Source organism: Hemiscyllium ocellatum, chromosome 32, assembly GCF_020745735.1.
Source record: "Hemiscyllium ocellatum isolate sHemOce1 chromosome 32, sHemOce1.pat.X.cur, whole genome shotgun sequence".
Classification (NCBI taxonomy): Eukaryota; Metazoa; Chordata; class Chondrichthyes; order Orectolobiformes; family Hemiscylliidae; genus Hemiscyllium; species Hemiscyllium ocellatum.
In genome coordinates, this window is record NC_083432.1 from 11798815 (window position 1) to 11824310 (window position 25496).

At 43.1% G+C, this 25496-nt stretch overlaps 1 protein-coding gene across 1 annotated transcript; it reads left to right on the forward strand.

The window, feature by feature from the left end:
* The first annotated feature begins 8524 nt into the window (after positions 1-8524).
* On the forward strand, positions 8525-10693 carry LOC132830746 (DNA mismatch repair protein Mlh1-like). Its single transcript, XM_060848583.1, has one exon. It carries the CDS (start codon positions 8525-8527, stop codon positions 10691-10693), a length of 2169 nt encoding a protein of 722 aa, XP_060704566.1.
* Positions 10694-25496: the final 14803 nt, after the last annotated feature.

The following is a 25496-nucleotide window of genomic DNA, read 5'->3' on the forward strand; positions in this document are numbered from 1 at the left end:
AGTTCATCCACTTTACTAAAACCTTCCACTCCGACCTCAAATTTACCTGGACCGTCTCAGACTCCTCCCTCCCCTTCCTAGACCTCTCCATTTCTATCTCGAGCGACCGACTCAACACAGACATTTACTAAAAACCGACCGACTCCCACAGCTACCTAGATTACACCTCCTCCCACCCTGCCCCCTGTAAAAACGCCATCCCGTATTCCCAATTCCTTCGCATCTGCTCCCAGGAGGACCAATTCCACTACCGAACATCCCAAATGGCCTCCTCCTTCAAGGACCGCAATTTCCCCTCCGTCGTGGTTGACGATGCTCTCCACTGTATCTCCTTCACTTCCTGCACCTCCGCCCTTGAACCCCACCCCTCCAATCGCCACCAGGACAGAACCTCACTGGTCCTCACCTCCACCCCACCAACCTTCGGATACATCGTATCATCCTCCGTCATTTCCGCCACCTCCAAAGAGACCCCACCACCAGGGATATATTTCCCTCCCCACCCCTATCAGCATTCCAGAGAGACCACTCCCTCCGCGACTCCCTAGTCAGATCCACACCCCCCACCAACCCAACCTCCACTCCCGGCACCTTTCCCAGCAACCGCAAGAAGTGCAAAACTTGCGCCCACATCTCCCCCCTGACCTCCCGCCAAGGCTTCCATATCCATCGCAAATTCACCTGCACCTCCACACATATCATTTACTGTATCCATTGCACTCTATGTGGTCTCTTCTACATTGGGGAGACAGGCCACCTACTTGCGGAACGTTTTAGGGAACACCTCTTGGGACACCTGCACCAAGCAACCCAACCGCCCCGTGTCTGAACACTTTAACTCCCTCTCCCACTCCACCAAGGACATGCAGGTCCTTGGCCTCCCCCATCACCAGACCCTGACCACACGACACCTGGAGGAAGAGCGCCTCATCTTCCGCCTAGGAACTCTCCAACCACACGGGATGAATGTAGATTTCTCCAGCTTCCTCATTTCCCCTCCCACCCCACCTTATCTCAGTCCCAACCCCAGGATTCAGCACCGCCCTCTTGACCTGCACTCTTCTTCCCGACCTCTCCGCCCTCACCCGCTCTCCGGCCTATCACCTTCACCTCCTTCCACCTATTGTATTCCCAGCACCCTTGCCCCAAATTCCCTCCCCCCTTACCCTTTATCTCTGCCCGCTTGGCACACCAGCCTCATTCCTAAAGGAGGGCTTATGCCCAAAACGTCGATTCGCTTGCTCCTTGGATGCTGCCTGGCCTGCAGTGATTTTCCAGCACATTTTTCAACACTGGTCTCCAGCATCTGCAGTCCTCATTTTCTCCTAAATGTCGAGTAATAAGGTAGGGGAATGGATTTGGGTGGGATTCTCTTCAGAGAGTTGGTGTGGATTTGTTGGGCTGAAGGGCCTGTTTCCACATTGGAGGGATTCTATGGAAGTAGTATATACTTCATTGAAGCTTGGAGGAAGCGGTCTACCTTGCCAGTATGTCTGTGTGCATACGTACTGCATAATGTTGGGCTCGTGATCACATCTGTTTCCCATTTAATTAGATTAGATTACTTACAGTGCGGAAACAGGCCCTTCGGCCCAACAAGTCCACACCGACCCGCCGAAGCGCAACCCACCCATACCCCTACATTTACCCCCTACCTAACACTACGGGCAATTTAGCATGGCCAGTTCACCTAACCCGCACATCTTTGGACTGTGGGAGGAAACCGGAGCACCCGGAGGAAACCCACGCAGACACGGGGAGAATGTGCAAACTCCACACAGTCAGTCGCCTGAGTCGGGAATTGAACCCGGGTCTCAGGCGCTGTGAGACAGCAGTGCTAACCACTGTGTCACCGTGCTGCCCACAAAATTTATCGTGCACAAAATTACATCAGTGAACTCGACTCCAGTGGCCTGGGCTACTCATCAGTAATTATAACGGAAGGCAAAACGGGTTCCAATCATGAAGGTAAGCAAAACCTGACTTCCAAAAAGATTCTGATAACTTGATAGTTAAATTTAAACTCATCATCCAGAAATTGAATTTTGTCTCCAGCCGAATTAAGTTCCCCTCCAACCCTTCGAAATTCTCTGGGCAAAGTTAGAAAATCCTGCCCTAATGTTTAAGTCTGTCAGCCTTCATCAGAATTGCAACTCCCTTCTTGACAGGTTAGAGGAATTTACATCTGATCTAGGCTGGTACTGGGTGAAATCCATATGTCAATTTGAAACTGTGAAATCTGTTTGACCCTAGTTACTAATTTTGTGGTCACTCACATTTATCAGAATCTTTAAGCTATTATCTGTGCATTCTCTATTTCCTACTCTTGATCACAGCTCCATTGCTAAGATTGGCTTTCTACTACTCCTCCAGTGGCGAATATTCATACATCAATCTACAGAGGTTTTAATTCATTCATTCTTGGGATGTGGGAGTCACTGATGAGATTTAACATTTATTATCCATTACTATTTGTCCTTGTGCTGATAAGACTTACACTATCAGCTACAGATCTTTCTGAACAGAATGGTGATGATTGTGGATGACACCAAAATTAGTGGCATCGTAGACAGTGAAGAAGGGATCTTAATCAAAGGGGTCAATGGGCTGGAGAATGGAAGATGGAGTTCAAATTAAATAAATGTGAGATATTGCATCTTGGTACAACAAACAAGGGCAGGACTTATACAATTAATGAATGGGTCTTGGGTAGTGTCGTAGAATAGAGGAACTGAGGGGTTTGGGTACATAATTCTTTTGAAGTTTGTGAAATATATAGACAGGATGGTTAAAAAGGCATTTAGCACATGAGCCTTCATTGCTCAGTCCTTCGAGAATAGGAGTTGGGAAGTCATGTTGACAGGACATTGGTGCGGTCTCTTCTGCAGTTCTGGTTCTGATTTCCCTGTACAGGAAAGATATTAAACTCGAGACGATTCAGGAGAAATTTACCAAGATGTTGCTGGGTATGGAAGATTTGAGTTATTAAAAAAAGGCTGGATAGGCTGGAACATTTTTCACTGGAGATTGAGAGGTGACCTTATAGAGGTTTATAAATTCATGAGGAGTATAGAGTTAATGGTAGGTGTTTTTTCCCTAAGATGGGGTATTTCAAGACTGGGGACATATTTTTAAGGTGAGAAGAGAGATTTAAAAAAGACATGAGGAGCACAATTTTTACAAAGAGGGTGGCTCACATGTCAAATGAAGTGGTGAATTCAGGCACAGTTATAATGTTTAAAAGACACTTAGGTAAGTACATGAATGGACAAGGTTTGGAGGGATACGGGCTAGGAACAAGCCGGTGGGACTAGTTTGGTTTGGGATTATGCTCAGCATGGACTGGTCGGACAAAGGGTCTGTTTCCATGCTGTATGTCTCAATTCATCATTTACTGCCTTTTCACTGTGATATGTGACTGGGTTTGATTTTATTCATGAGTTGTACCATATACCTATTGTCCAATCACTACCTGCTGCCAGAGAAATAATTGTGCTTTTTGCAGGAGACTGCTAATAGCTACATCCATGAGTTCTGTTTGTGCAGGTTGTAGACATGCTTTGCATATAAAGTATAGAAAGCTGTAAAATGGACTTATGCCCAAAATATTAATTCTATTGCTCCTCAGAAGCTACCTGACCTGCTGTGCATATTGCTATAAATCTCACTCCATGTGCAACTCATTAGCTGAGATATTAGTGTCATTCCTCACCCCATTATTTCACATCCTTTGTTTCCATCTATTACTTTATTGAGATGATCTAGCAAGTCATCTCAGTTTTGATCTCGCTCTGCATTTGTCGTTATTTTCCTCTTTCTGTTGTTATGGACCAGGACAGGCCCTTCAAAACATTTATAAGCAGGTAGCCCAGACTGTAACTTTGCTCTTTTTTTAGGTAAGTGTTATGTAGATATTCCCAGAGTGAATTAGCTGGTCCGACTGCTAAGTTTTAAACAAACAGAATTTATTTTCAAAATTACAGAATGAAGCACAAAAGAACAGAAAATAGAATACCAGATAACTTATCCTACCAAAAATAAACCGACAGACTACCCCAACTTAACGATGCTGTTCTGAAAATACATGTTCCAATAAACTCTAGCACAAAAGAGTAAAAATGAAATAAACCAGGGTTTGCAGGCAGGCAGGCAGAGAAAGAGAGAGAGTGAGAGAGAGAAAGAGAGAGAAATCCGGCTAGAGTTGACCCAACAGCGATTTTTCACACATGCTGCTGCTGGACAAAATCAAAAACTCTAATCTAAACGAAAGCTAACTATACCGCTAGCTGACCACTCCACTTTGATTATACTTTTTTCTCGGACATAAAAACCTTACAGTGGAGGCATTATCTGTTGGGGGTAAACACAAATGGGCCCCAATAAACCTTTAAAACCTAGCCTAGTTGAAGTCTGGCCAATTATCACCTCTATGGAAAAAAATCAAAGGCATAGTAACCTTGTAAAAAGATCAGCATTGTGACACCTCCCCCATTTAAAAAAAAGAACCATCAATATCTAAAGATAACTTCATTTCTCAAAACTCCAAAAAATAGTGGTTCGTACCCTAAAACACACACCTATATTCACTACAGAGAACCACAAAGTGAATCCGAATGTTGTTGTGCGTTTTTGCATTCGGATTCACTCTGTGGTTCTCCCACCACCAAACACCTCCATCTCTCATTTGAGTCTCTATGATGCATCGGCAATCACACTTTCTCGACATGCCACATGCACAATTTTCAAAGTGAATGGCTGTAACAACAGGCTCCATCTAAATAGTCTGGAATTGTTGTCCTTAAATTTCTCCACAAATTTCAATGGGTTATGATCAGAGTATATGATTGTCTCAGGTGCATTGCTGGTAATATAAACACTGAAATGATTCAGTGCCAATACCAAGTTCAAAGTCTCAATCTTAACTGTTGAATATTTCTGCTGATGAGTGTTCAACTTCTATGGAGAAATACCCAATAGGTCTTTCTATCTTCTCGTTGTCTTCTTGCAGGAGTATAGCACTTGCACTGACAACCATCTTGAAAGGCTTTGTGTCATCTGGTGTGGCTAATACTGGGGGAGTGATTAACAGTCTTCAGGCTTTCAAATGCCTTCTGACAGTCCGCTGTCCACTGAAACTTCTTGCCTTTTTTTTAAGCAATTTAGTGAGTGGAAAGCTACACTGCTAAAGCACAAACTTTCGATAAAATCCATTCAATCCCAGGAACCATAGTACTGCTCTGTTTGTCAATGATATGGGAAATTCACCAATTACTTTAGTTTTCCCATCCCTGTGGCCATTTGTCCATGTCCAATAACATGGCCCAAGAAGGTGACTTGGGCTCTGGCAAATTCACTTTTAGCTAGGTTGATCATCAAGCCTACCTTTCGAAGTCGATCAATAAATGTTGTAAATTTTTTTTTAAGATTACTTACACTGTGGAAACAGGCCCTTCAGCCCAACAAGTCCACGCTCACCCTCTGAAGCGCAACCCACCCAGACCCATTCCCCTACATTTACCCCTTCACCTAACACTACGGGCAATTTAGCATGGCCAATTCACCTAACCTGCACATTTTTTTTGGACTGTGGGAGGAAACCCACACAGACATGGGGAGAATGTGCAAACTCCATACAGACAGTTGCCTGATGGGGGAATTGAACCCAGGTCTCTGGCGCTGTGAGGCAGCAGTGCTAACCACTGTGCCATCGTGCCGCCCACATATTCTTTCCACATGAAACAGAAAATCACGAGGTCAATGTAATAACAGTTAGTTAATCTTGCAATAATCTTACTGTTTAGTCTCCCAAATGTGGCCAGAGAGTTTTTCATACCAAATGGCATGACTTTAAACTGATACAGTCCATTTGGCATTACGAAAGCCGAAATTGCCTTTGCTGTTTCTGACAAAGGTAACGGCCAGTAGCCTCTGAGCAAGCCCAACTTAGAAATGTAAGTTGCTTGTCCCACCTATTCAACACAGTCTTCCAACCGTGGAATTGGATATGCATCAGTCTTTGTAACTGCATTGACTTTGCAAAAGTCCACACAATAACCTTTGGGTACCATCTTGCTTTGGCACCATTACTATAGGTGAACTCCAGCCATTGTAACTCACTTCATGGATTACATCATGTTGCAGCATGTGTTCTGAACCTGTGCCAACTTTAGAGGGTTATGCCTTTAAGAATGCTGCATAATCGAAACAGCATCTCCACATCTACATCATGCACAATTAGGTTTGTACTTCCCAGTAATAACTCTTACAGGTCATTTTGATTTTTCTCAGGAAAGTAATTCAATAATCCATCCTAATTTTTGACAACTTCCTCATTGTCCAATTTAATTTGAGGAATGTCCAACTCAGAATCCTCTGAACTTGGTTCTTCCCACTGTGTTGTAATCATTAACACCTTTTCCTCTTGCCTTCCTTCCCTGTCAGAATACCTTTTAAGCAAATACACATGACACACTGCAACTTTTTCCTGTCTGGAGTCCCTATCAAGTACTTCACCTCACTCAATTTTCTTTTAATTTGATAAGATCCACTAAACCTTGCTTTAAAAGGTTCACCTATTACTGGAAGTAACATTAATATCTTATCTCCATAGCAAAATTGTGAATTTTTGATTTCTTGTTTGCTTCCTGTTTCATTGCATGCTGCGATATTTTTAAAATACTGTCTAGCCAACTCCCCAGTTCTATCTAACTGTTCTCTAAAATCTGACACATAGTCCAAGTACGTGATCTCTGAATTCTGACTTACTAACCTCTCCTTAATCAATTTTAATGGTCCTCTCACTTCATGTCCAAAAACTAATTCAAATGAACCGAATTTGGTTGATTCATTTGGTGCATCTCTGATCACAAAAAACACAAATGGAATCCCTTTATCCCAATCATCTGGATAGTCCTGACTATAAGCCCTCAACACGGTCTTTAGTGTTTAATGCCCCTTTTCTAGCACTCCCTGTGATTCTGGACGGTACACAGTGGATTTGAACAATTCCTAAGCTGTCCATAACTTCCTTGAATAGGTTCGATGTGAAGTTTGACCCTTAACCAGACTGTATCTCTATTGGTAGTGCTATCTAGTAAATAATTTGAGTAATTCCTGTTCAATCCTTTTAGTTTACTGCTTATTGGGATGCCCTCTGGAAATCTAGTTCATTCATCCATTATTGTTAACAAATACTGATTCCCACTTTTTGTTTGAGATAGGGGACCTATGTAATCAATTAAGACTCCTGTAGAAGGTTCCTTAAAATGCTGGAATAGGTCTGACAAAATTCAACTACATCCTTGTGCAGTCCAGGCCAACAGAAATGTCTTTGTAATTTAGCCTGTTTTCCTCACTCCTAAATGACCTCCAAGTGGTTGCTCATACATTACTTGCAACACCTCCCTTCTATAACTCACTGGCAAGACAATTTAATGAATTTCTGCCCATTTCTCATCTGCTTGAATATGTGATGGTCTCCATTTCGTCATTGAGACATCATTTTTCAGGTAATAACACTCATGGATACATTCAGATTCCTTTGTTGTATATGCTTTTTGATACAACTGCTTTAAATTTTCATCTTTCTGCTGTAACTCAATGATTTTTGCAGAGCCGAAGATCTTTGCACAATTACCTTTTTTGCTCCTGTTTTGTCTCAACTATCTGATCAAACAGTCTCTGCTAATACCACTTCAGCTTCCTTATGTATACCCTTTGATCTCTCCTGTTTCAACTGCTGACTCTGTGACCTTGTTATGACACAATCAGGGAAGATCTGGGAGTAAACATCCTGCACTGCTTCAGTTGCCTGAGTCTCCACTAGCTTTTCAACCACAGTAGGCGGCACGTCTACTGTTGAATCAGTTCTGGAGCTGAGAGTCTGTCCAGTACTTCTACCACAAATTCTCCACTCCTTTCTGGACACACTAGCCTCACTTTACATAAACGAGCACTTTTTGTCTCACCATGAATTCCCATTACCAGTACCTTTTATGGCAATAGTCCACCAGGTGTACATAACTCCTCACCCTTCAGCATCACAGACTGAGAAGACCCTGTGTCCCTTAATATTATAACCTCTTTACCTCTACTCCTGGCCTATGTGAATAAACTTTACCTTTGCAGGTATATTTTCTAAGCAGATCCGGCACTTACTCCTTAACCAACTTCCAATCAGCTTGTACACTCTGATAAAGCTTTCTAGCTTCCACTGTGCTTTCTGTTACCATTCCAACAAAACTCCCAGACCTGTCCTGTTTTACTACATCTGGCTATTTCCTAACCCACCAAATACTGTGATTGCATGTGGCCCACTTTATTGCAATGAAAACACTGGAGCTTTTTATTTTCTTTGTCCCCTTCAAGGATTTCCTTTTTACCCTGTGGTAAGTTATCCTTATGATCTTCACTGAGATCTATCTTTCCCTTTCCATGTGAGGCTTTCTCTTTGCCCCAAAGAGTGGCAGTGGCCTTGCGGCCGCGATTGAGAGGGTTTGTGTTTTTAACCTTTCAACGGGACAGTATGGTGACTCCCGGGGTGATCCGCAGGCTGGAGGAGACGGTGGTGAATAGGATCGCTGCTGGCGAGGTGATCCAGAGACCTGCGAATGCCACTAAAGAGATGGTGGAGAACAGTTTGGATGCCAAATCTACAAGTATTCAGGTTACTGTAAAGGATGGTGGGCTGAAGTTGATTCAGGTCCAGGATAATGGGACCGGCATCAGGAAGGAAGATTTGGAAATACTTTGTGAAAGATTTACTACAAGCAAGTTACAGAAATTTGAAGATCTCGCTAGTATTGCTACTTATGGATTCAGAGGAGAGGCTCTTGCCTGCATAAGCCATGTGGCACATGTCACTGTAACAACCAAAACTGCTGATGGAAAATGTGCATTCAGAGCTAACTACTGTGACGGGAGGTTAAAGGCTCCTCCAAAGCCATGTGCTGGAAACCAGGGTACACAGATCACCGTGGAAGATCTTTTTTACAATATTGCCATAAGAAGGAAAGCTCTGAAAAATCCCAGTGATGAGTATTCTAGAATCGTGGAAGTTATGAGCAGGTATGCAATCCACAATTCAGGAGTGAACTTTGCTGTGAAGAAGCAAGGTGAAACTGTTGCTGATGTGAGAACATTGCCTAATGCCTCAACTCTGGACAATATTCGAACAATATTTGGGAATGCTGTAAGCAGGGAATTAATTGAAGTATATTTTGAAGATCCAAAATTTGCTTTCACAATGAAAGGCTATATATCAAATGCGAACTATTCTGTGAAAAAGTGTATCTTTTTACTTTTCATCAATCATCGCTTGGTGGAATCCACTGCTTTACGGAAGGCAATCGAAACTGTCTATGCAGCCTATCTTCCTAAAAATACACATCCCTTCCTGTATCTGAGCCTTGAAATATTGCCACAGAATGTTGATGTAAATGTTCATCCCACGAAGCATGAAGTACATTTTCTCCATGAGGACAGTATCATTGAGAGTGTGCAACAACATATTGAAAGTAAGCTACTTGGTTCCAACTCCTCAAGAACCTACTTCACACAGACTTTACTACCTGGCCCAACCATAACCTCCAATGACTTTATCAAGCCTTCAGTAGCATCAGCTACACTTCCAAGTTCGAGCGACAAACCATATGCTCATCAAATGGTGCGCACGGACTCCAAGGAACAAAAAATTGATGCCTTTCTACAACCAATCAACAAACCACAGGAGGCACTACCCACTACTGTTTCTGTTGATGGAGGAACTGTGTGTCAGGACTCTGAGATGGAGGACCTAAGTGATATTGACTTACTTGCTGCGGAAAAAGCTGGGAGCTCAAGTATGAGCATTCAGAAACCCTTGCATCCATGCAATGATGACCCATCCAGTGCCCCAGCCAGGAAACGATCAAGGGTAGATTCACCAGGTGAGATAAAAGAAGCGAACTCCAGCCATGAGATGACAGCTGCCCATCTTCCAAAGAGGAGAATTATTAACTTAACCAGTGTTCTCACCCTGCAAGGGGAGATCAGCAGTCAGAACCATGCAGGCCTACAAGATATGTTACAGAATCATTCATTTGTTGGTTGTGTAAATCCTCAGTGGGCACTGGTGCAGTATCAAACAAAACTTTACCTGATCAATACTACTAAACTCAGTCAGGAATTATTCTACCAGATCTTAATCTATGACTTTGGTAATTTTGGAGTGTTGAAGTTGTCGAGCCCTGCCCCTTTGTATGAACTGGCAATGCTAGCATTGGATAGTCCAGAAAGCGGCTGGACAGAAGAAGATGGTCCCAAAGAAGGACTGGCAGAGTATATTGTTGATTTTTTGAAAACAAAATCTGAAATGCTACAAGATTACTTTTCCCTTAGTATTGATGAGGAAGGAAACCTGACTGGATTACCTCTACTCTTGGAAAACTATGTTCCAGCTCTGGAGGGGTTGCCAATGTTCATCCTGCGTCTCGCTACAGAGGTGAACTGGGATGAAGAAAAGGAGTGTTTTGAAAAATTAAGCAAGGAATGTGGTATGTTTTACTCCATCAGAAAAGAATATACACTGGATACAGAATCTCAGGTGTCACCAAATCCGAGTCAGCAGGAGTTTGGTAGTGACAAGCCCTGGAAGTGGACTATAGAACATGTTGTTTCCAAAGCTTTCAGAACTCTCCTAGAGAAAAACAAATAAAAATCAAAAAAAAATCTAAAAAAAACAAAAAAAAAGAGGGCGGCATGGTGGCACAGTGGTTAGCACTGCTGCCTCACAGCGCCTGTAGACCCGGGTTCAATTCCCGACTCAGGCGACTGACTGTGTGGAGTTTGCACGTTCTCCCCGTGTCTGCGTGGGTTTCCTCCGGGTGCTCCGGTTTCCTCCCACAGTCCAAAGATGTGCGGGTCAGGTGAATTGGCCAAGCTAAATTGCCCGTAGTGTTAGGTAAGGGGTAAATGTAGGGGTATGGGTGGGTTGCGCTTCGGCGGGTCGGTGTGGACTTGTTGGGCCGAAGGGCCTGTTTCCACACTGTAAGTCTAATCTAAAAAAAAAATTTCTATCCCTCATGTACTGAAATTGATTCTGGAAGCCAAACAGTTTTTTATGGACCAATTCATAATCATTAGCGACTTCAGCTGCTAACCTTCTTGTTTTAACACTCTGCTCTTCTGCATGAGTTCGCACTATGTCAGGGAGTGAATTTTTGAACTCCTCCAAAATAATTGTCTCAGACCATTGTAAATTTGCTCTATTTTTAAAGCTCTTATCCACCTAGCAAAATTACTTTGTTTGATTCTTTGAAATTCAATACAGGTTTCACCAGGGTCCCTCCTTAGATTCCTGAAACGTTGTCTCTTGGCTTCTGGTATAAGCTCATATGCATTTAAGATTGCTTTTTTCACCATCTCATACTCCCCAGATACCTCGTCTGATAGTGATACGAATATCTCATTGGCTCTACCTACACGTTTGGTTTGGATCAACAAAACCCACTTGGTCTCCTGCCATTGCACTTATTTAGCCACCTTTTGAAATGAGATGAAAAAGACTTCCACATCCTTCTCATCAAATCTAGGTAATGCTTGAACATACTTAAACAGTTTCTTACCAGGCTTTTGACTACCAGGGACTTGCTCATCCTCACTAAGCCTACCTTCAACTTTCATCTCCATCCTTTTAAGCTGACTTTCCTTTCTAGCTGTCATTTTCTGAAGTTCAAACCTTTTCTTTCTTTCTCTTCTGCTAAACACATCCCTTAGCACAAAGAGTAACAATGAAATAAACCAGGGCTTACAATACCTGACTGGATGTGCCCTAGCAGCCTTTCTTTACGCACACTACTACTGAACTGAATTAAAAACTCTAATCTAAACGAAGGCTAGCTACAGAGCTAGCTGGCTGCTCCCCTTTTATTATACCAGTTTCTTTTAAGATATGAAAGCTTTAGGCCAGAGGCATTATCTATTAGGGGTGAATAAAAAGGGCTGAAAAATGTGGTGCTAGAAAAACACAGCAGGCCAGGCAGCATCCGAGGAGCAGAAGAATCGACGTTTCGGATTATGCTCCTCGGATGCTGCCTGGCCTGCTGTGTTTTTCCAGCACATTTTTCAACTCTGGTACTCCAGCATCTGCAGTCCTCACTTTCTCCTAAATAAAAAGGGCCCCAATAAGCCTTTCAAACCCAACCTAGTTGGAGCCTAGCCAATTACCCCCTTTGGAAATAAACTCAAGGGCAAACCTTGTAAAAAGACCAGCATTGTGACATTATCCATCTCTTATTTTTCACTTCTGCACACATGATAAGCTGTCCTCTCCCCTGATGCTGTCAGAGTTGCAGGTGGAGTGTTTCCAGTGGTTCCAACACCAGTGCTTTCAGGTTCCGCTGTGATACAGGAACACTCAAACATCCAAGAGACCAAACCAAGTAATGAGTTGGGTTGATGTTGATGTCAGTGGTAGTGGTAGCTGTGCAAATTATCAGGGTTTAGCAATCTGGGAATTCTTGTATTGCAAGAATGCATTTATGTAAGTAAATCTGCTGTTAGCTCAGACCCCTTGTTCATTGGTCTTTTGATTTTGAGCACAGATAATTTATCATTCTGGTAACCAATCAATTTGGAATCTTACTGGCATCAACAAGAGTCCCATGGTGATAATATAGTTAACATTTCATAAATCCCTACAGAACGGAATCAGGTCCATTGAATCCACAGCAACCCTCTGGACAGCATTCCAGTCAGACCCACCTTCCTATCCTTGTAACTCTGTATTTCCCATGGCTGATCCACCTTGCCTACACATCCCTGAATACTATGGGGCAATTTAGCATGGCCAATCTACTTAAGCTGCACATCTTTGGCCTGTGGGAGGAAACCATAGCACCCAGAAGAAACCCACGCAGACACAGGGAGAATGTGCAAACTGTACAGTTGTCTGAGAGTGGAATTGAGCCAGGGAGCCTGGCGCTGTGAGGCAGCAGTGCTAAACAGTGAGTCACAATGCCACCCTGACCTTGTTCCATTGGCACAGAATGTATTTGCTTTCCTCTTCCTTGACACGTTGTATTTGAGGCAGAGATTTAATACCACCCTGCAAAAAAAAATGTCAGCACGGAAATACAGCTCTGGTGATCTCTCAGGAAGCCTTCACTATAATATCCTCTCAGAAATGCGAAGCTTTCCTTTTTCAGATGAAATAAGAGACTCTGAGACTGAAACTACTCGGAAAGTCCAACCCTCGAGATGCTATGCTCATCGCTCTTTACCTCTGCAGGATTGAGTCCAGCTTTAAGTTTTAAAATTTAGATATAGGAACAAGAGCGATAGGACAAGACTACTGAACTACAAATGAACAAAACAGAGAAGTCTCAACGTGACAAAACAAAATTGATCATTCAAACTACACGAGAAATAAATGTCATACACACCCGCAAGACTCGATACCTTTGCTGCACAATACCATTTTAATGTGGCAAACGCAGCACTAATTTTTACACATCAAACTCCCAAAAAATTGTAAAAGAGCTAATATCGAAAATTGCCGCTAATTTTCCTTCCGGCTGCGCAGAAACTTCTAGAACCGGAAGTGAATGTTGTGATCGCGTGCGTGGACCTTCGAGCAGGAGGCCGGGCACAGCTGCTGGTAATATTCGTAAAGAAGAAGAGACTATACTGTTAACTAAACTTATTCAGCAGATTAAAGCATTGTCTGAAATATTTTCCATTATGCTTGTTTGAACTGTGAAAGCAGCTTTCCCAACATTTGAATCACACTTAGATAAACCTTAAAAACACGATAAAGGGCACCGGCACCACTCTGATTGACACTTTGAGATTGAGTGATTTTTGTGATTTGAACATGCCGGTGCTGGACTGGGGTGTACAAAGCTGAAAATGTGTTGCTGGAAAAGCGCAGCAGGTCAGGCAGCATCCAAGGAACAGGAAATTCGATGTTTCGGGCATAAGCCCTTCATCAGGAATGAGGAAAGTGTGTCCACACATTCCTGATGAAGGGCTTATGCCCGAAACGTCGAATTTCCTGTTCCTTGGATGCTGCCTGACCTGCTGCGCTTTTCCAGCAACACATTTTCAGCTCTGATCTCCAGCATCTGCAGACCTCACTTTCTCCTGGGGTGTACAAAGTTAAAAATCACACAACGCCAGGTAGCAGTAAATTAGCCGCCCCATTACCATCTCTCCTATTTCATTTAGGTTGGAGTCAGTGATCAATAAAGGCCAGGCCTGCTGTAAGATAGACTGCCTAACTGTAATTGTACATTTTACGTATTAGGATAAATCCTGTCTTTGTACAATATTTTATAACTTCACCCTGAACTTTTCAGCAAATATCACCTCTACTTGACTGAACGTTTTTCATCTCAATCCTGACAGATGTACTTACTCTTGCCAAATTTTACATTAAATTGCGGCTGACTTTGTTTTGGACTGTGACATGAAGTGATTTGGATAAAATTAACAAGTGCTGAGTACAAGTCCATCCAACCTGACTTTATATACAAAACAGGGGGAAAAAATCACTTGGAGGACCTGAGCTGCTGTGTTCTTGATTTGTTGTTTTTGAAGATGAGGTTGATTGGCACCGGAGGAATTATCAATGAATCACTTATTGCTGGGGATCGTGCCCCATGCAGACATTGGAGCACAATACTCCTGCTGCAGTACTGGGGGAGTGCTGCATTCCCAGAGATAACACCTTGTGGATGGTGCTAATAAAATCGCCTGTCACAATGACAGATCAAAGCACCAAGTGCAATGGACTTGGATTTTTTAACTAAATTCCAAACTGTGTTTTTAAAACAGGACTGCTATCATCAGACAAACACTATCATGTAAATTCATTGACTGTCTGGCAAAGTCCTGTGTGGGCCCCACAGAATTTTGTACCTGTAGAATTACCAGGGGAACTTCAAACAAAGAAAGCGATGTGGGGGTGCGGAAATAACAGCAAGACACAGTGAGGAGCTTCACTGTCGGCCCATTATTAGCAAAAAGCCATCCTGTGCTGACTTTTTCTTTGTTTTGTCCCTACAGGAATGTATAAAAAGAATTAAAAATTGCTGGCAACCCTGGTCTGCGTGTGCTAGGAGGAGAAGGTCTATTAGTGAATCAGGTTCGTTTGCCTTAGCCTAGGATTAAGCGTTCATAGAGTCACACACCACAGAAGCAAACAGTTTGGTCCAACCAGTTATACTGAACACAATCCTAAACTAAACTAGTCCCGTTTGCTTGCTCCTGGCGCATATTCCTCCAAAACTTTCCTATTCATGTATTTATCCAAATGTCTTTTAAACATTTTAATTGTGCCACATCCACCATTTCCTCAGGACGTTCATTCCACACGTGACTTACCCTCTGTGTCAAAAAAATTGTTCCTCATGTCTTTTTAAAACTCTCTCTTGAAAAATATGCCTCCTTGTCTTGAAATCTCCCATCTTAGGGGATCCTACCACTAACCCTATCTATACCATTCATGATTTTAAAACTTCTATTAAGGTCACCTCGCAATCTCCTATGCTCCTGTGATAAAAGTCGTAGGCTATCAAGACTTTATTTATAAATCAAACCTGCCAAACCCAGCAACATCTGGTAAATCTCTTACCCTCTCCATCCAGCTTAATAGTATCCATCCTCTAACTGGGTGACCAGAACTGGACACAGAAGAGGCTTCACCAATGTCCTGTATGACCTCAACGTGACTTCCCAACTTCAATACTCAAAGGACTGAGCAATAAAGGCCAGCATGCTAAATGTCTTTTTAATCACCCTGTCTGTACGTAATACAAACTTCAAAGAATTATGTACCTGAACCCCTAGTTCCCTCTGTTCTACAATACTACCTTAGGCCCTACCATTAATTGTATACACCGTACCCTGTCTGTGGCACCAAATTGCAATACCTTTCATTTCTCCAGATTGTGCTCCATTTGCCATTTTTCAATCCATTGACCCACTTGATCAAGATCCCTCTGTAATCTCAGAAAATTTTCTTCATTGCCTATTGTGCCAACAATTTTGATATCATCTGCAAACTTACTAACCATGCCTCTATATTCTCATCCAAATCATTTATATAATCCCTTCAGTTCCAAGATGGTTTTTACCTCTGAAGAACAAACAGTAACTGACCCCAGCACACCCATTGCAGTGGCAGCCGTTCTGTGTAATTATTGGACATTTGATGTTGATCCAGCACAGAAGATTTCAACTTGTATTAGTCTGAGTAATTTGCACGCTCTGTTCTGACCTATGGATTACCTTTAATCCTTCATGCTGCATTTTCTATTACAAAATACAAATAAGAATTTGCTGCCTTCTCTAATACAAAATAAGAATACAAAACAGGAGCATTTCATTGGAGGGAATGTAGACAAGGATGATAGCACTGATAACACCACTGCTGGTGTGAGCCTTGTCTCAGTGGTGGCACTTTGATTCCAAGGAAAAGGGCTTAAATTACACTTCAGTTGCTTAAACACAAAAGCTAGGCTGACAGTCTAATGCAGTGTTGAGGGAGAGCAGTGGAGGAGGTATGGGATGGGAGGATTTGTCTGTTTTGTGTCTGGGATGGAGCTTTTGCATTTGATTGGAATTGGGCATTGTGGAATTCAGGCATGATGAGAAGGTGTTGTGGGATGTGTGGGTGCGTTCATGGTAGGGAGAAAATTCTGTCCAATATTTACAGACTGTAGCCTACTGAGATGAGACTCAGATGCTTCTAGCCATCCGGCAGAGTAATGCTGTACAACTCAGACAGAGAACATTGCTGTTTGCTGCACCATTCACAATCTTACTGAAAAAAGGGCATTGTCTTGGGAGAGAAAAAGATGGAGAAATAGAGGCCTCCTGTGATGAGGAAGAAGATGCTAAAGATACTGGGATAGTCCAGGAGGGCTCTCGGAGAAGCTAAGAACCTATGGTCTCATTGGCCATAGAAGCCTGGGAGAACTTCATTGGCCCCATGGTTTTCAGGGGAACTGAGATACATATTTGTTTTGCTGGTCAGTTTGCTATGGACCAGCTGACTGGGAAGCCACTGCATCCAGAATTCAATAAACATCATTGACTGAGAAGAGTTTCATTTTGCATTACTGTTTGAAAAAAAACAAAGTTCTTTATCCTGCCTTACTTATTATGTGATAACTTTGAGGCAGGACACTGAGATGCTGTAGGCTCAGAGATAAATGCGAGCACTTGTAGCTGTAAGACAGTGGGTACTCCCACAAAGTCGGAGGGCTGCAATATTCTAGCCCTTCATGAAAGAAGATTAGACAGCTCTCCATTAAAGAAGGCCCTTTAGGTCTGTCACATCCTGCCTCCTCTCTCTCTTTCTATAGTTTGACACTGCATCATTGCAATGGCTGACTTTGAGAGTGAGCTTCCAATGTAATGAAATGGACAAGTGCTAACACCTCCTTATTAGTCCTGCAAGAAATAGTGAGAGTCACCCCTTAGGAGGGCTTTGCTTGCCTCACATACTGAGAATCCTTAACTTGAATATGAAGATCTCAAGAACAGGGAAGATCTTTGGCTCTTGTACACTAAGCTTGACTTCCATGAATTGCCAGTGCAGGGCCAGTTGTGTGACTGTCCCAGGTCTGATATCCTGCCATTGATCTGGTGGCACAAGGTGTGTGTCGCTGAACAGTGGAGTTTTTACTGCACTGCACAAAGGCAAGGCCCATGGTTGGCTAGGTCACAAGAGGGAGTACAGAAAAACACATTACACTGTGTTGTAAAAGTAGAATGGAAAGACTGAGGCATTTTTCACTGGAGCCCAGGAGATTGAGGTTTATGAAATCATGAGAGTCATAAAAAAGGTGAATGACAAAGATATTTTTCCTCGGGTGGGGGAGTTGAAAACTAGATGACATTTTTAAGGAAGAGAAAAATTCAGAAAGGACATGAGGGGCAAACTTTTCACAGAGTAGTTTATGTGTGGAATGAATTGCCAGAGGAAGTGGTGGACATAGGTATAGTTGCAATGTTTAAAAAACATTTGGATAAGTACATGAGTAGGAAAAGTTAGAAGGGATATGGGCCAAATGCAAGCAGATGGGACTAATTTAGTTTGGGAACATGGTCAACGTAAACTAATTGGACTGAAGGGTCTGTTTACATGCTGTATGACTGTATGAGAACACTTAAAGTTAATCCTTCTAAGCCTAATATTTAGATGTGTTTTATTTATTTAAATCAGTTAAAATGCTGGTGCACTCAAAAGACATTTCTTCTTCCTTTTGTCTACAGCTATGTCCAGTGTAGGCCTGACAGCTGCAGCTACCAAGGTGGAAGTCTGCTGGTTGCTAAGCCCAGGAGAATTGAAGACTTTGAACAGTGTTCTGTGTGGCTATGAGAAGAGGGGGTGTCGCTTTCGCCTGATGTGCTGTAGGTATTGAGGTCACTGCCAGAAGAGAGAGAGATAGGAAGGGAAACTCTGGAGACCCTGAGGTGAAGCTCCGTGATGCCAGCCTGCCTGCCACTGATATCACTCAGTCGTCTTGACAAGAAGGGGAAATTAAGGTGGAGTTGAGATGCCCCATCCAATGCTTTCTTCACAACGAGGGCAGCACCATGGCTCAGTGGTTAGCATTGCTGCGTCACAGTGCCAGGGACCCAGGTTCGATTCCAGCCTTGGGTGACTGTAGAGTTTGCATGTTCTCTCTGTTTCTGTGCAGAGTTTTTCCGGGTGCTTTGGTTTCCTCCCACAGTCCAAAGATGTGCAGATTAGGTGGATCAATCACGGTAAATGCAAGGTGACAGGAATAGGGTAAGGGGCTGAGTCTGGGTGGGATGCTCTTTGGAGAATTGTTGCAGACTTAATGATCCAAATGGCCTCTTTCTGCATTGTAGAGATACTATCCTTCTCTTGCCATGCCATTAATACTGAGCCCCCATGGCTGGGTAATGGAATCCACATCCATATTGAGCCGCTACTGGGAACTCTGCTGGGTCTGGATCTCCAAGATTGTAAGATCTTCCAATAATTAATCATTTTCACTTTGATTAAGCAAGTGAGGGGTTAGATTTTATATATTGTTTAATTATGCCTTTTCTGTCGGGAGGAAAGTCATGTAGCCAGGACAAATAATAAAGTTTTTATGGTTTTATGAAGTGGGTACAGCTTTTCCTTAAAGACACAGCTATATTTTTAAATGGTTTAGTTTTGTAACTTAACAGTTTTTTGTTATTATTTCTAAAAGACCTTGGAAATAAGACTCTAGCGATATTTGTACTTTTTTTTGGATGCGTCAGGAGGGACATTTGAAATGTTAGTTATTCACTCCAATAATATAAAAATAAAATACTGTGGATACTGGTGATATGAAATAAAAATAGACAGTGCTGGAGCAGGTTTGACAGGGTCTGCAGAGAGAGAGAAAAACAGTTAACTTTGGGTTCTTGTCCTACAATAAGAGACAAAGTGGTGAGCCCTAGTGAGCAGGAAATGAAGTGTCTGGGAAGTTTTAGAAGATTGTCAACATAGTGCCTTTCAGCATGAGGATCTAAAATTTGAATTTAGGCAACAAGCTATGTAGATTTTTATTATAACAAAATGGTTACTATAAAATGGCCTATGAACTATACTGCTGATTTGCAGAATTAAGTTGCATTCAAAGATAGAGGACAATAGAGTTTTCAAAAGCTGAATACTGACACGAACCCAAAAATGAATGAAGTTAAGGAAATCGGAGTTTTTTTAAACCTGAAAAGTAACAAAGTTTAAATGACACGAACCTGAAAATAAACTAAGTTAAGGCAATTGGAGTTTTTGTTTAAACCGAAAAGTAACGAAGTTAACATAACCTGAACCTGAAAATAAATGAAGTTTAAGCGATCGAAGATTTTTTTTAAAAAAGAAAACATGGGAAAATCTCACTCTCTCAGCGGAGTGAGGGCTGTTTGGCAGTGGCTGCTTGAAGGCTCGGTGATGTTTGTTTAACGGTTTAAATTTGAAAGTTTTTTTTAAAAAAAGCGCGGAGCAGACCCGGAAGCTGGTGTAGCGCACACTTACCTGGGTAAGTTGTTTTTCCCCTATAAAGGCGTGCAGCTTCAAGGCCGAGGCCTCACTCTCTCAGCAGAGCAGGTAAGGGCTATTTGGCGGTGGCTGCTTGAAGGCTCGGTGACGTTTGTTTAACGGTTTAAATTTGAAATTTTTTTTTTAAAAAAGCGCGGAGCGGACCCGGAAGCTGGTGTAGCGCAAGCTTACCTGGGTAAGTTTTTTACCTATAAAGGCGCGCAGGAGAGGAACCCGAGGTACTACAGAGGTAGTGCCTCCCACCCGCCCTCCTCCTCTAACCTAATAATAAGACCCGTTGTGGTAAGAAGGTAAGTGCTGCATTTTTGCTTATTCTAGTGTTTAGACCTAGTTTTTTGTTTAAAGGTTACTTTAAGATGGATGGCAGTGAAGGCAGTGCAATGTTCCTCTTGCAACATGTTTGAGGTGAGGGATGCCATGGTCGTCCCTGCTGATTACACTTGCAGGAAGTGCACCCATCTCCAGCTCCTCCAAGACCGTGTTAGGGAACTGGAGCTGGAGTTGGATGAACTTAGGATCATTCGGGAGGCAGAGGGGTCATAGATCGGAGCTTTAGGGAAGTAGTAACTGCAAAGATTGCAGACAGATGGGTGACAGTGAGGGGGACTGGGAGGAAGCAGCCAGTGCAGGGACCCCCTGCGGCCATTCCCCTCAAGAACAAGTATACCGTTTTGGATACTTGTGGGGGGGGACGATTTACCAGGGGGGGTAAGCAATGGGGTTCAGGCCTCTGGCACGGAGCCTATCCCCATTGCTCAGAAGGGAAGGATGGAGAAGAGCAGAGTAATAGTTATTGGAGACTCGATAGTTCAGGGCACAGATAGGCGGTTTTGTGGGGGTGAGAGAGACTCATGTTTGGTATGTTGCCTCCCAGGTGCAAGGGTACGTGATGTCTCTGATGGTGTTTTCCGGGTCCTTAAGGGGGAGGGGGAGCAGCCCGAAGTCGTGGTCCACATTGGCACCAACGACTTGGTAGGAAAAGGGATGAGGATATTAGGCAGGCTTTCAGGGAGCTAGGTTGGAAGCTCAGAGTTAGAACAAACAGAGTTGTTGTCTCTGGTTTGTTACCCGTGCCACGTGATAGAGAGTCGAGGAATAGGGGGAGAGAGCAGTTAAATGCGTGGCTACAGGGATGGTGCAGGAGGGAAGGATTCCAGTTTCTGGATAACTGGGGATCTTTCTGGGGAAGGTGAGACCTCTATAAACAGGATGGTCTACACCTGAACCTGAGAGGCACCAGTATCCTTGGGGGGAGGTTTGCTAGTGCTCTTTGGGGGATTTAAACTAACTCTGCAGGGGCCTGGGAACCTAGACTGTAGCTTTAGGGTGCAGGACCTGGAGTGTAGGGAGGTTAGGAACATGGCATCAATCTCAAAGGAGGGTGCCTGTAAACAGGAAGGTGGCTTGAAGTGTGTATACTTCAATGTGAGAAGTATACGAAATAAGGTAGGTGAACTTGCAGCGTGGGTTGGTACCTGGGAGTTCGATGTTGTGGCTATTACGGAGACATGCGTAGAACAGGGACAGGGTTGGCTGTAGCAGGTTCCAGGGTTTAAATGTTTTAGTACGGTCAGAGGTGGGGGTAAAAGAGGGGGAGGTGTGGCATTGCTTGTCAAAGATAGTATTACAGCAGTGGAAATGACAATGGATGGAGACTCGCATCCGAGGTAGTTTGGGCTGAGGTTAGAAATAGGAAAGATGAGGTCACCCTGTTAGGAGTTTTCTACAGGCCTCCTAATAGTCCTAGAGACGTAGAAGAAAGGATTGCGAGGATGATTCAGGAGAAGAGTGAAAGTAATAGGATGGTTGTTATGGGGGACTTTAACTTTCCAGATATTTACTGGGAAAGCTATAGCTGGAGTACTATGATGGGTCGGTTTTTGTCCAATGTGTGCAGGAGGGTTTCCTGACACAATATGTAGACAGGCCAACAAGAAGTGAGGCCATACTGGATTTGGTTCTGGGTAACGAACCAGGCCAGGTGTTAGAATTGGAGGTAGGTGAGCACTTTGGGGACAGCGACCACAATTCGGTCATTTTTACTGTAGTGATGGAGAGGGATAAGTGTGCGCTACAGGGCAAGAGTTATAGCTGGGGGCAGGGAAATTATGATGCGGTGAGGCATGACTTAGGATGCGTGGCTTGGAAAAGTAGGCTTCAAGGGAAGGGTGCAATTGATATGTGGAGCTTGTCCAAGGAGCAACTATTGAGTGTCCTTGATAAGAATGTACCTGTCAGGCAGGGAGGAAAGGGTCGTGTGAGGGAGCCGTAGTTTAGTAAGGAATTGGAATCCCTTGTTAAAAGGGAAGGAATATGTAAAGATGAGGCGTGAAGGAATATGTAAAGATGAGGTGTGAAGGCATATGTAAAGATGAGGCGTGAAGGTTCAATTGGGGCGATTGAGAGTTATAAGGTAGCTAGGAAGGATCTAAAGAGAGAGCTAAGAACAGCAAGGAGGGAACATGAAAAGTCCTTGGTTGGTAGGAATACGGAAAACTCAAAGGCTTTCTATAGGTATGTCAGGAATAAAAGAATGACTAGGGTAGGAATAGGTCCAGTCAAGGATAGTAGTGGGAAGTTGCATGTGGAGGCTGAAGAAATTGGGGAGACACTGAATGAATACTTTTCGTTAGTATTCACTCAGGAACAGGATATTGTTGCCGATGTGAATATTGAGTCACAATTAATTAGAATGGATGGCTTTGGGGTATGTAGGGAAGAGGTGTTGGAAATTCTGGAAAGGGTGAAAATAGATAAGTCCCCTGGCCTGATGGCATTTATCCTAGGATTCTCTGGGAAGCAAGGGAGGAGATTGCAGAGCCATTGGCCTTGATTTTTATGTCCTCGTTATCTACAGGAATAGTGCCAGAAGACTGGAGGATAGCAAATGTGGTTCCCTTGTTCAAGAAGGGGAGTAGGGATAACCCTAGTAACTATAAGACGGTGAGTCTCACCTCTGTTGTGGGCAAAGTTTTAGAGAGAATTGTAAGGGATAGGATTTATGAACATCTGGATAGGAATAATGTGATCAAGGATAGTCAGCATGGGTTTTGTGAAGGGCAGGTCGTGCCTCACAAACCTTATTGAATTCTTTGAGAAGGTGACTAAGGAGGTGGACGAGGGTAAAGCAGTAGATGTGGTGTTTTGGATTTTAGTAAGGCGTTTGATAAGGTTCCCCATGGTAGGCTACAGCAAAAAATACGGAGGTATGGCATTGAGGGTGAGTTGGAGGTTTGGCTGGCTGGAAGAAGATAGAGGGTAGTAGTTGATGGTAAAGGTTCATCTTGGAGTGCAGTTACCAGCGGTGTTCCGCTAGGATCTGTTTTGGGACCATTACTGTTTGTCATTTATATAAATGACCTGGAGGAGGGGCTAGAAGGTTGGGTGAGCAAGTTTGCGGATGATACGAAAGTCGGTGGAGTTGTTGACAGTGAGGAAGGATGTGGCAGGTTACAACGGGATATAGATAAGCTGCAGAGCTGGGCAGAAAGGTGGCAAATGGAGTTCAATGAAGCTAAGTGTGAAGTGATTCACTTTGGTAAGAGTAACAAGAAGATGGGGTACTTGGCTAATGGTCGGATACTTGATAGTGTGAATGAGCAGAGGGATCTTGGTGTCCATGTACACAGATCTCTGAAAGTTGCCACCCAGGTAAATAGTGCTGTGAAGAAGGCATATGGCGTACTGGCTTTTATTGGTAGAGGAATTCACTTCCGGAGTCCTGAGGTCATGTTGCAGTTGTATAAGACTCTGGTGCGGCCGCATCTGGAGTATTGTGTGCAGTTTTGGTCACCTTACAATAGGAAGGATGTGGAGGCACTGGAACAGGTATGGTAGGAAGATCGTATGAGGAAAGGCTGAGGCACTTGGGGCTGTTTTCATTGGAGAAAAGAAGGTTTAGGGGTGACTTGATAGAGGTGTACAAGATGATTAGGGGTTTAGATAGGGTTGACCATGAGAACCTTTCTCCACGTATGGAATCAGATATTACGAGGGGGCATAGCTTTAAATTAAGGGATGGTAGGTATAGGACTGATGTTAGGGGTAGATTCTTTACTCAGCGAGTCGTGAGTTAATGGAATGCCCTGCCAGTAACAGTGGTGGACTCTCCCTCTTTAGGGGCATTTAAACGGCCATTGTATAGGCATATGGAGGATAGTGGGCTAGTGTAGGTTTGGTGGGCTTGGATCGGCGCAACATCGAGGGCCAAAGGGCCTGTACTGCGCTGTATTTTTCTATGTTCCATGTTCTATGTTCTATAACAAATCTCGGGAGATCGATTGTTTTTTACTTCTGAAATCAATGAAGCTCAGGAGAAAGAATTTTTTTAAAACCAAAAATTAACAAAGCTTGGGAATTCAGATTTCAACTGTCCCCTCAGAGTTCAGCAATTTTTGAAAACCACTGTCTGTAAGTACCAAAGCACCCTCAACTTCAATTAATCTCTCCCCCCTTTTTAAACATTTAACAAGTCCCCCAGACTCGACCATTGTTAAGACTGATCCTTTCGGGCTGGACTGAAAAACAAACAATGAGGGGTCACGTCAGACACCACTTGAATGAGAGGAAAACCAAACGTTCTTAAAACACTCACATCTGGCTGGCCGAATTCCTCAACACTCAATAGTGAAGGACGCAGCTGTTCACAATCTGTCGGAGCCGAAATGTGTCACGGTACCAAAATGAAGATCTGTGCCCCCTCAAGAGGGGCCTCTTGGTTCGAGATCGGTTGAAGGATTCGACAGTTGCGGTCTATTCAAAAAGCAAGGTTCATTAGTTTATTGAATTAAGGTACCTTGACGCAATTCTATCGAGCAACACAGAGATTGAAGCTTCTGTGTTCTGTGATGAAGTTGCGCAATTACATTTGAAAATTACACATTATTTATATGTCTTTTAAGAAATAGTACAGCTTTAATTACAAGAAAGACCAATCACATATAATAAGGTGACATGATTTACAGCAAGTTATTCCAATGATATTTCCTGGGAAAGGGTTCTTAATTACAAGATAGGTCCAATCAACCGTAATAAGGTGACATGATTGAAGACAGGCTAATCCAATGGTATTCTATGCTAAAAGATATCTTATTTACGTAAATTGTCATGCCATGTACTGGCTCAAGGTTCGTTCAAATGGTCAATTAACGTGTCAGTATTCAGCTTTTGAAAACTCTATTGTCCTCTATCTTTGAACTGCAACTTCATTCTGCAAATCAGTATGGTTCACAGGTCATTTTATAGTATTATTTTAAATTGAGAAACCATTTTGTTATAATAAAAATCTACATAGTTTGTTGCCTAACTTCAAATTTTAGATCTTCAAGCACACATCACGCTTCTGATGGGGAGGTTGCCAGACTTATGTGACATTGCTGAGCTGTGGAGAGTTGGACTGAGAAACGGTCCCTTGGGTGTGAGGTAGCAGTCGGAAGATGGTGGCCCC

What these genes read in the sequence shown, in the direction of transcription:
- LOC132830746 (XM_060848583.1), top strand. Translation starts at nt 8,525, where the DNA reads ATGGTGACTCCCGGGGTGATCCGCAGGCTGGAGGAGACGGTGGTGAAT.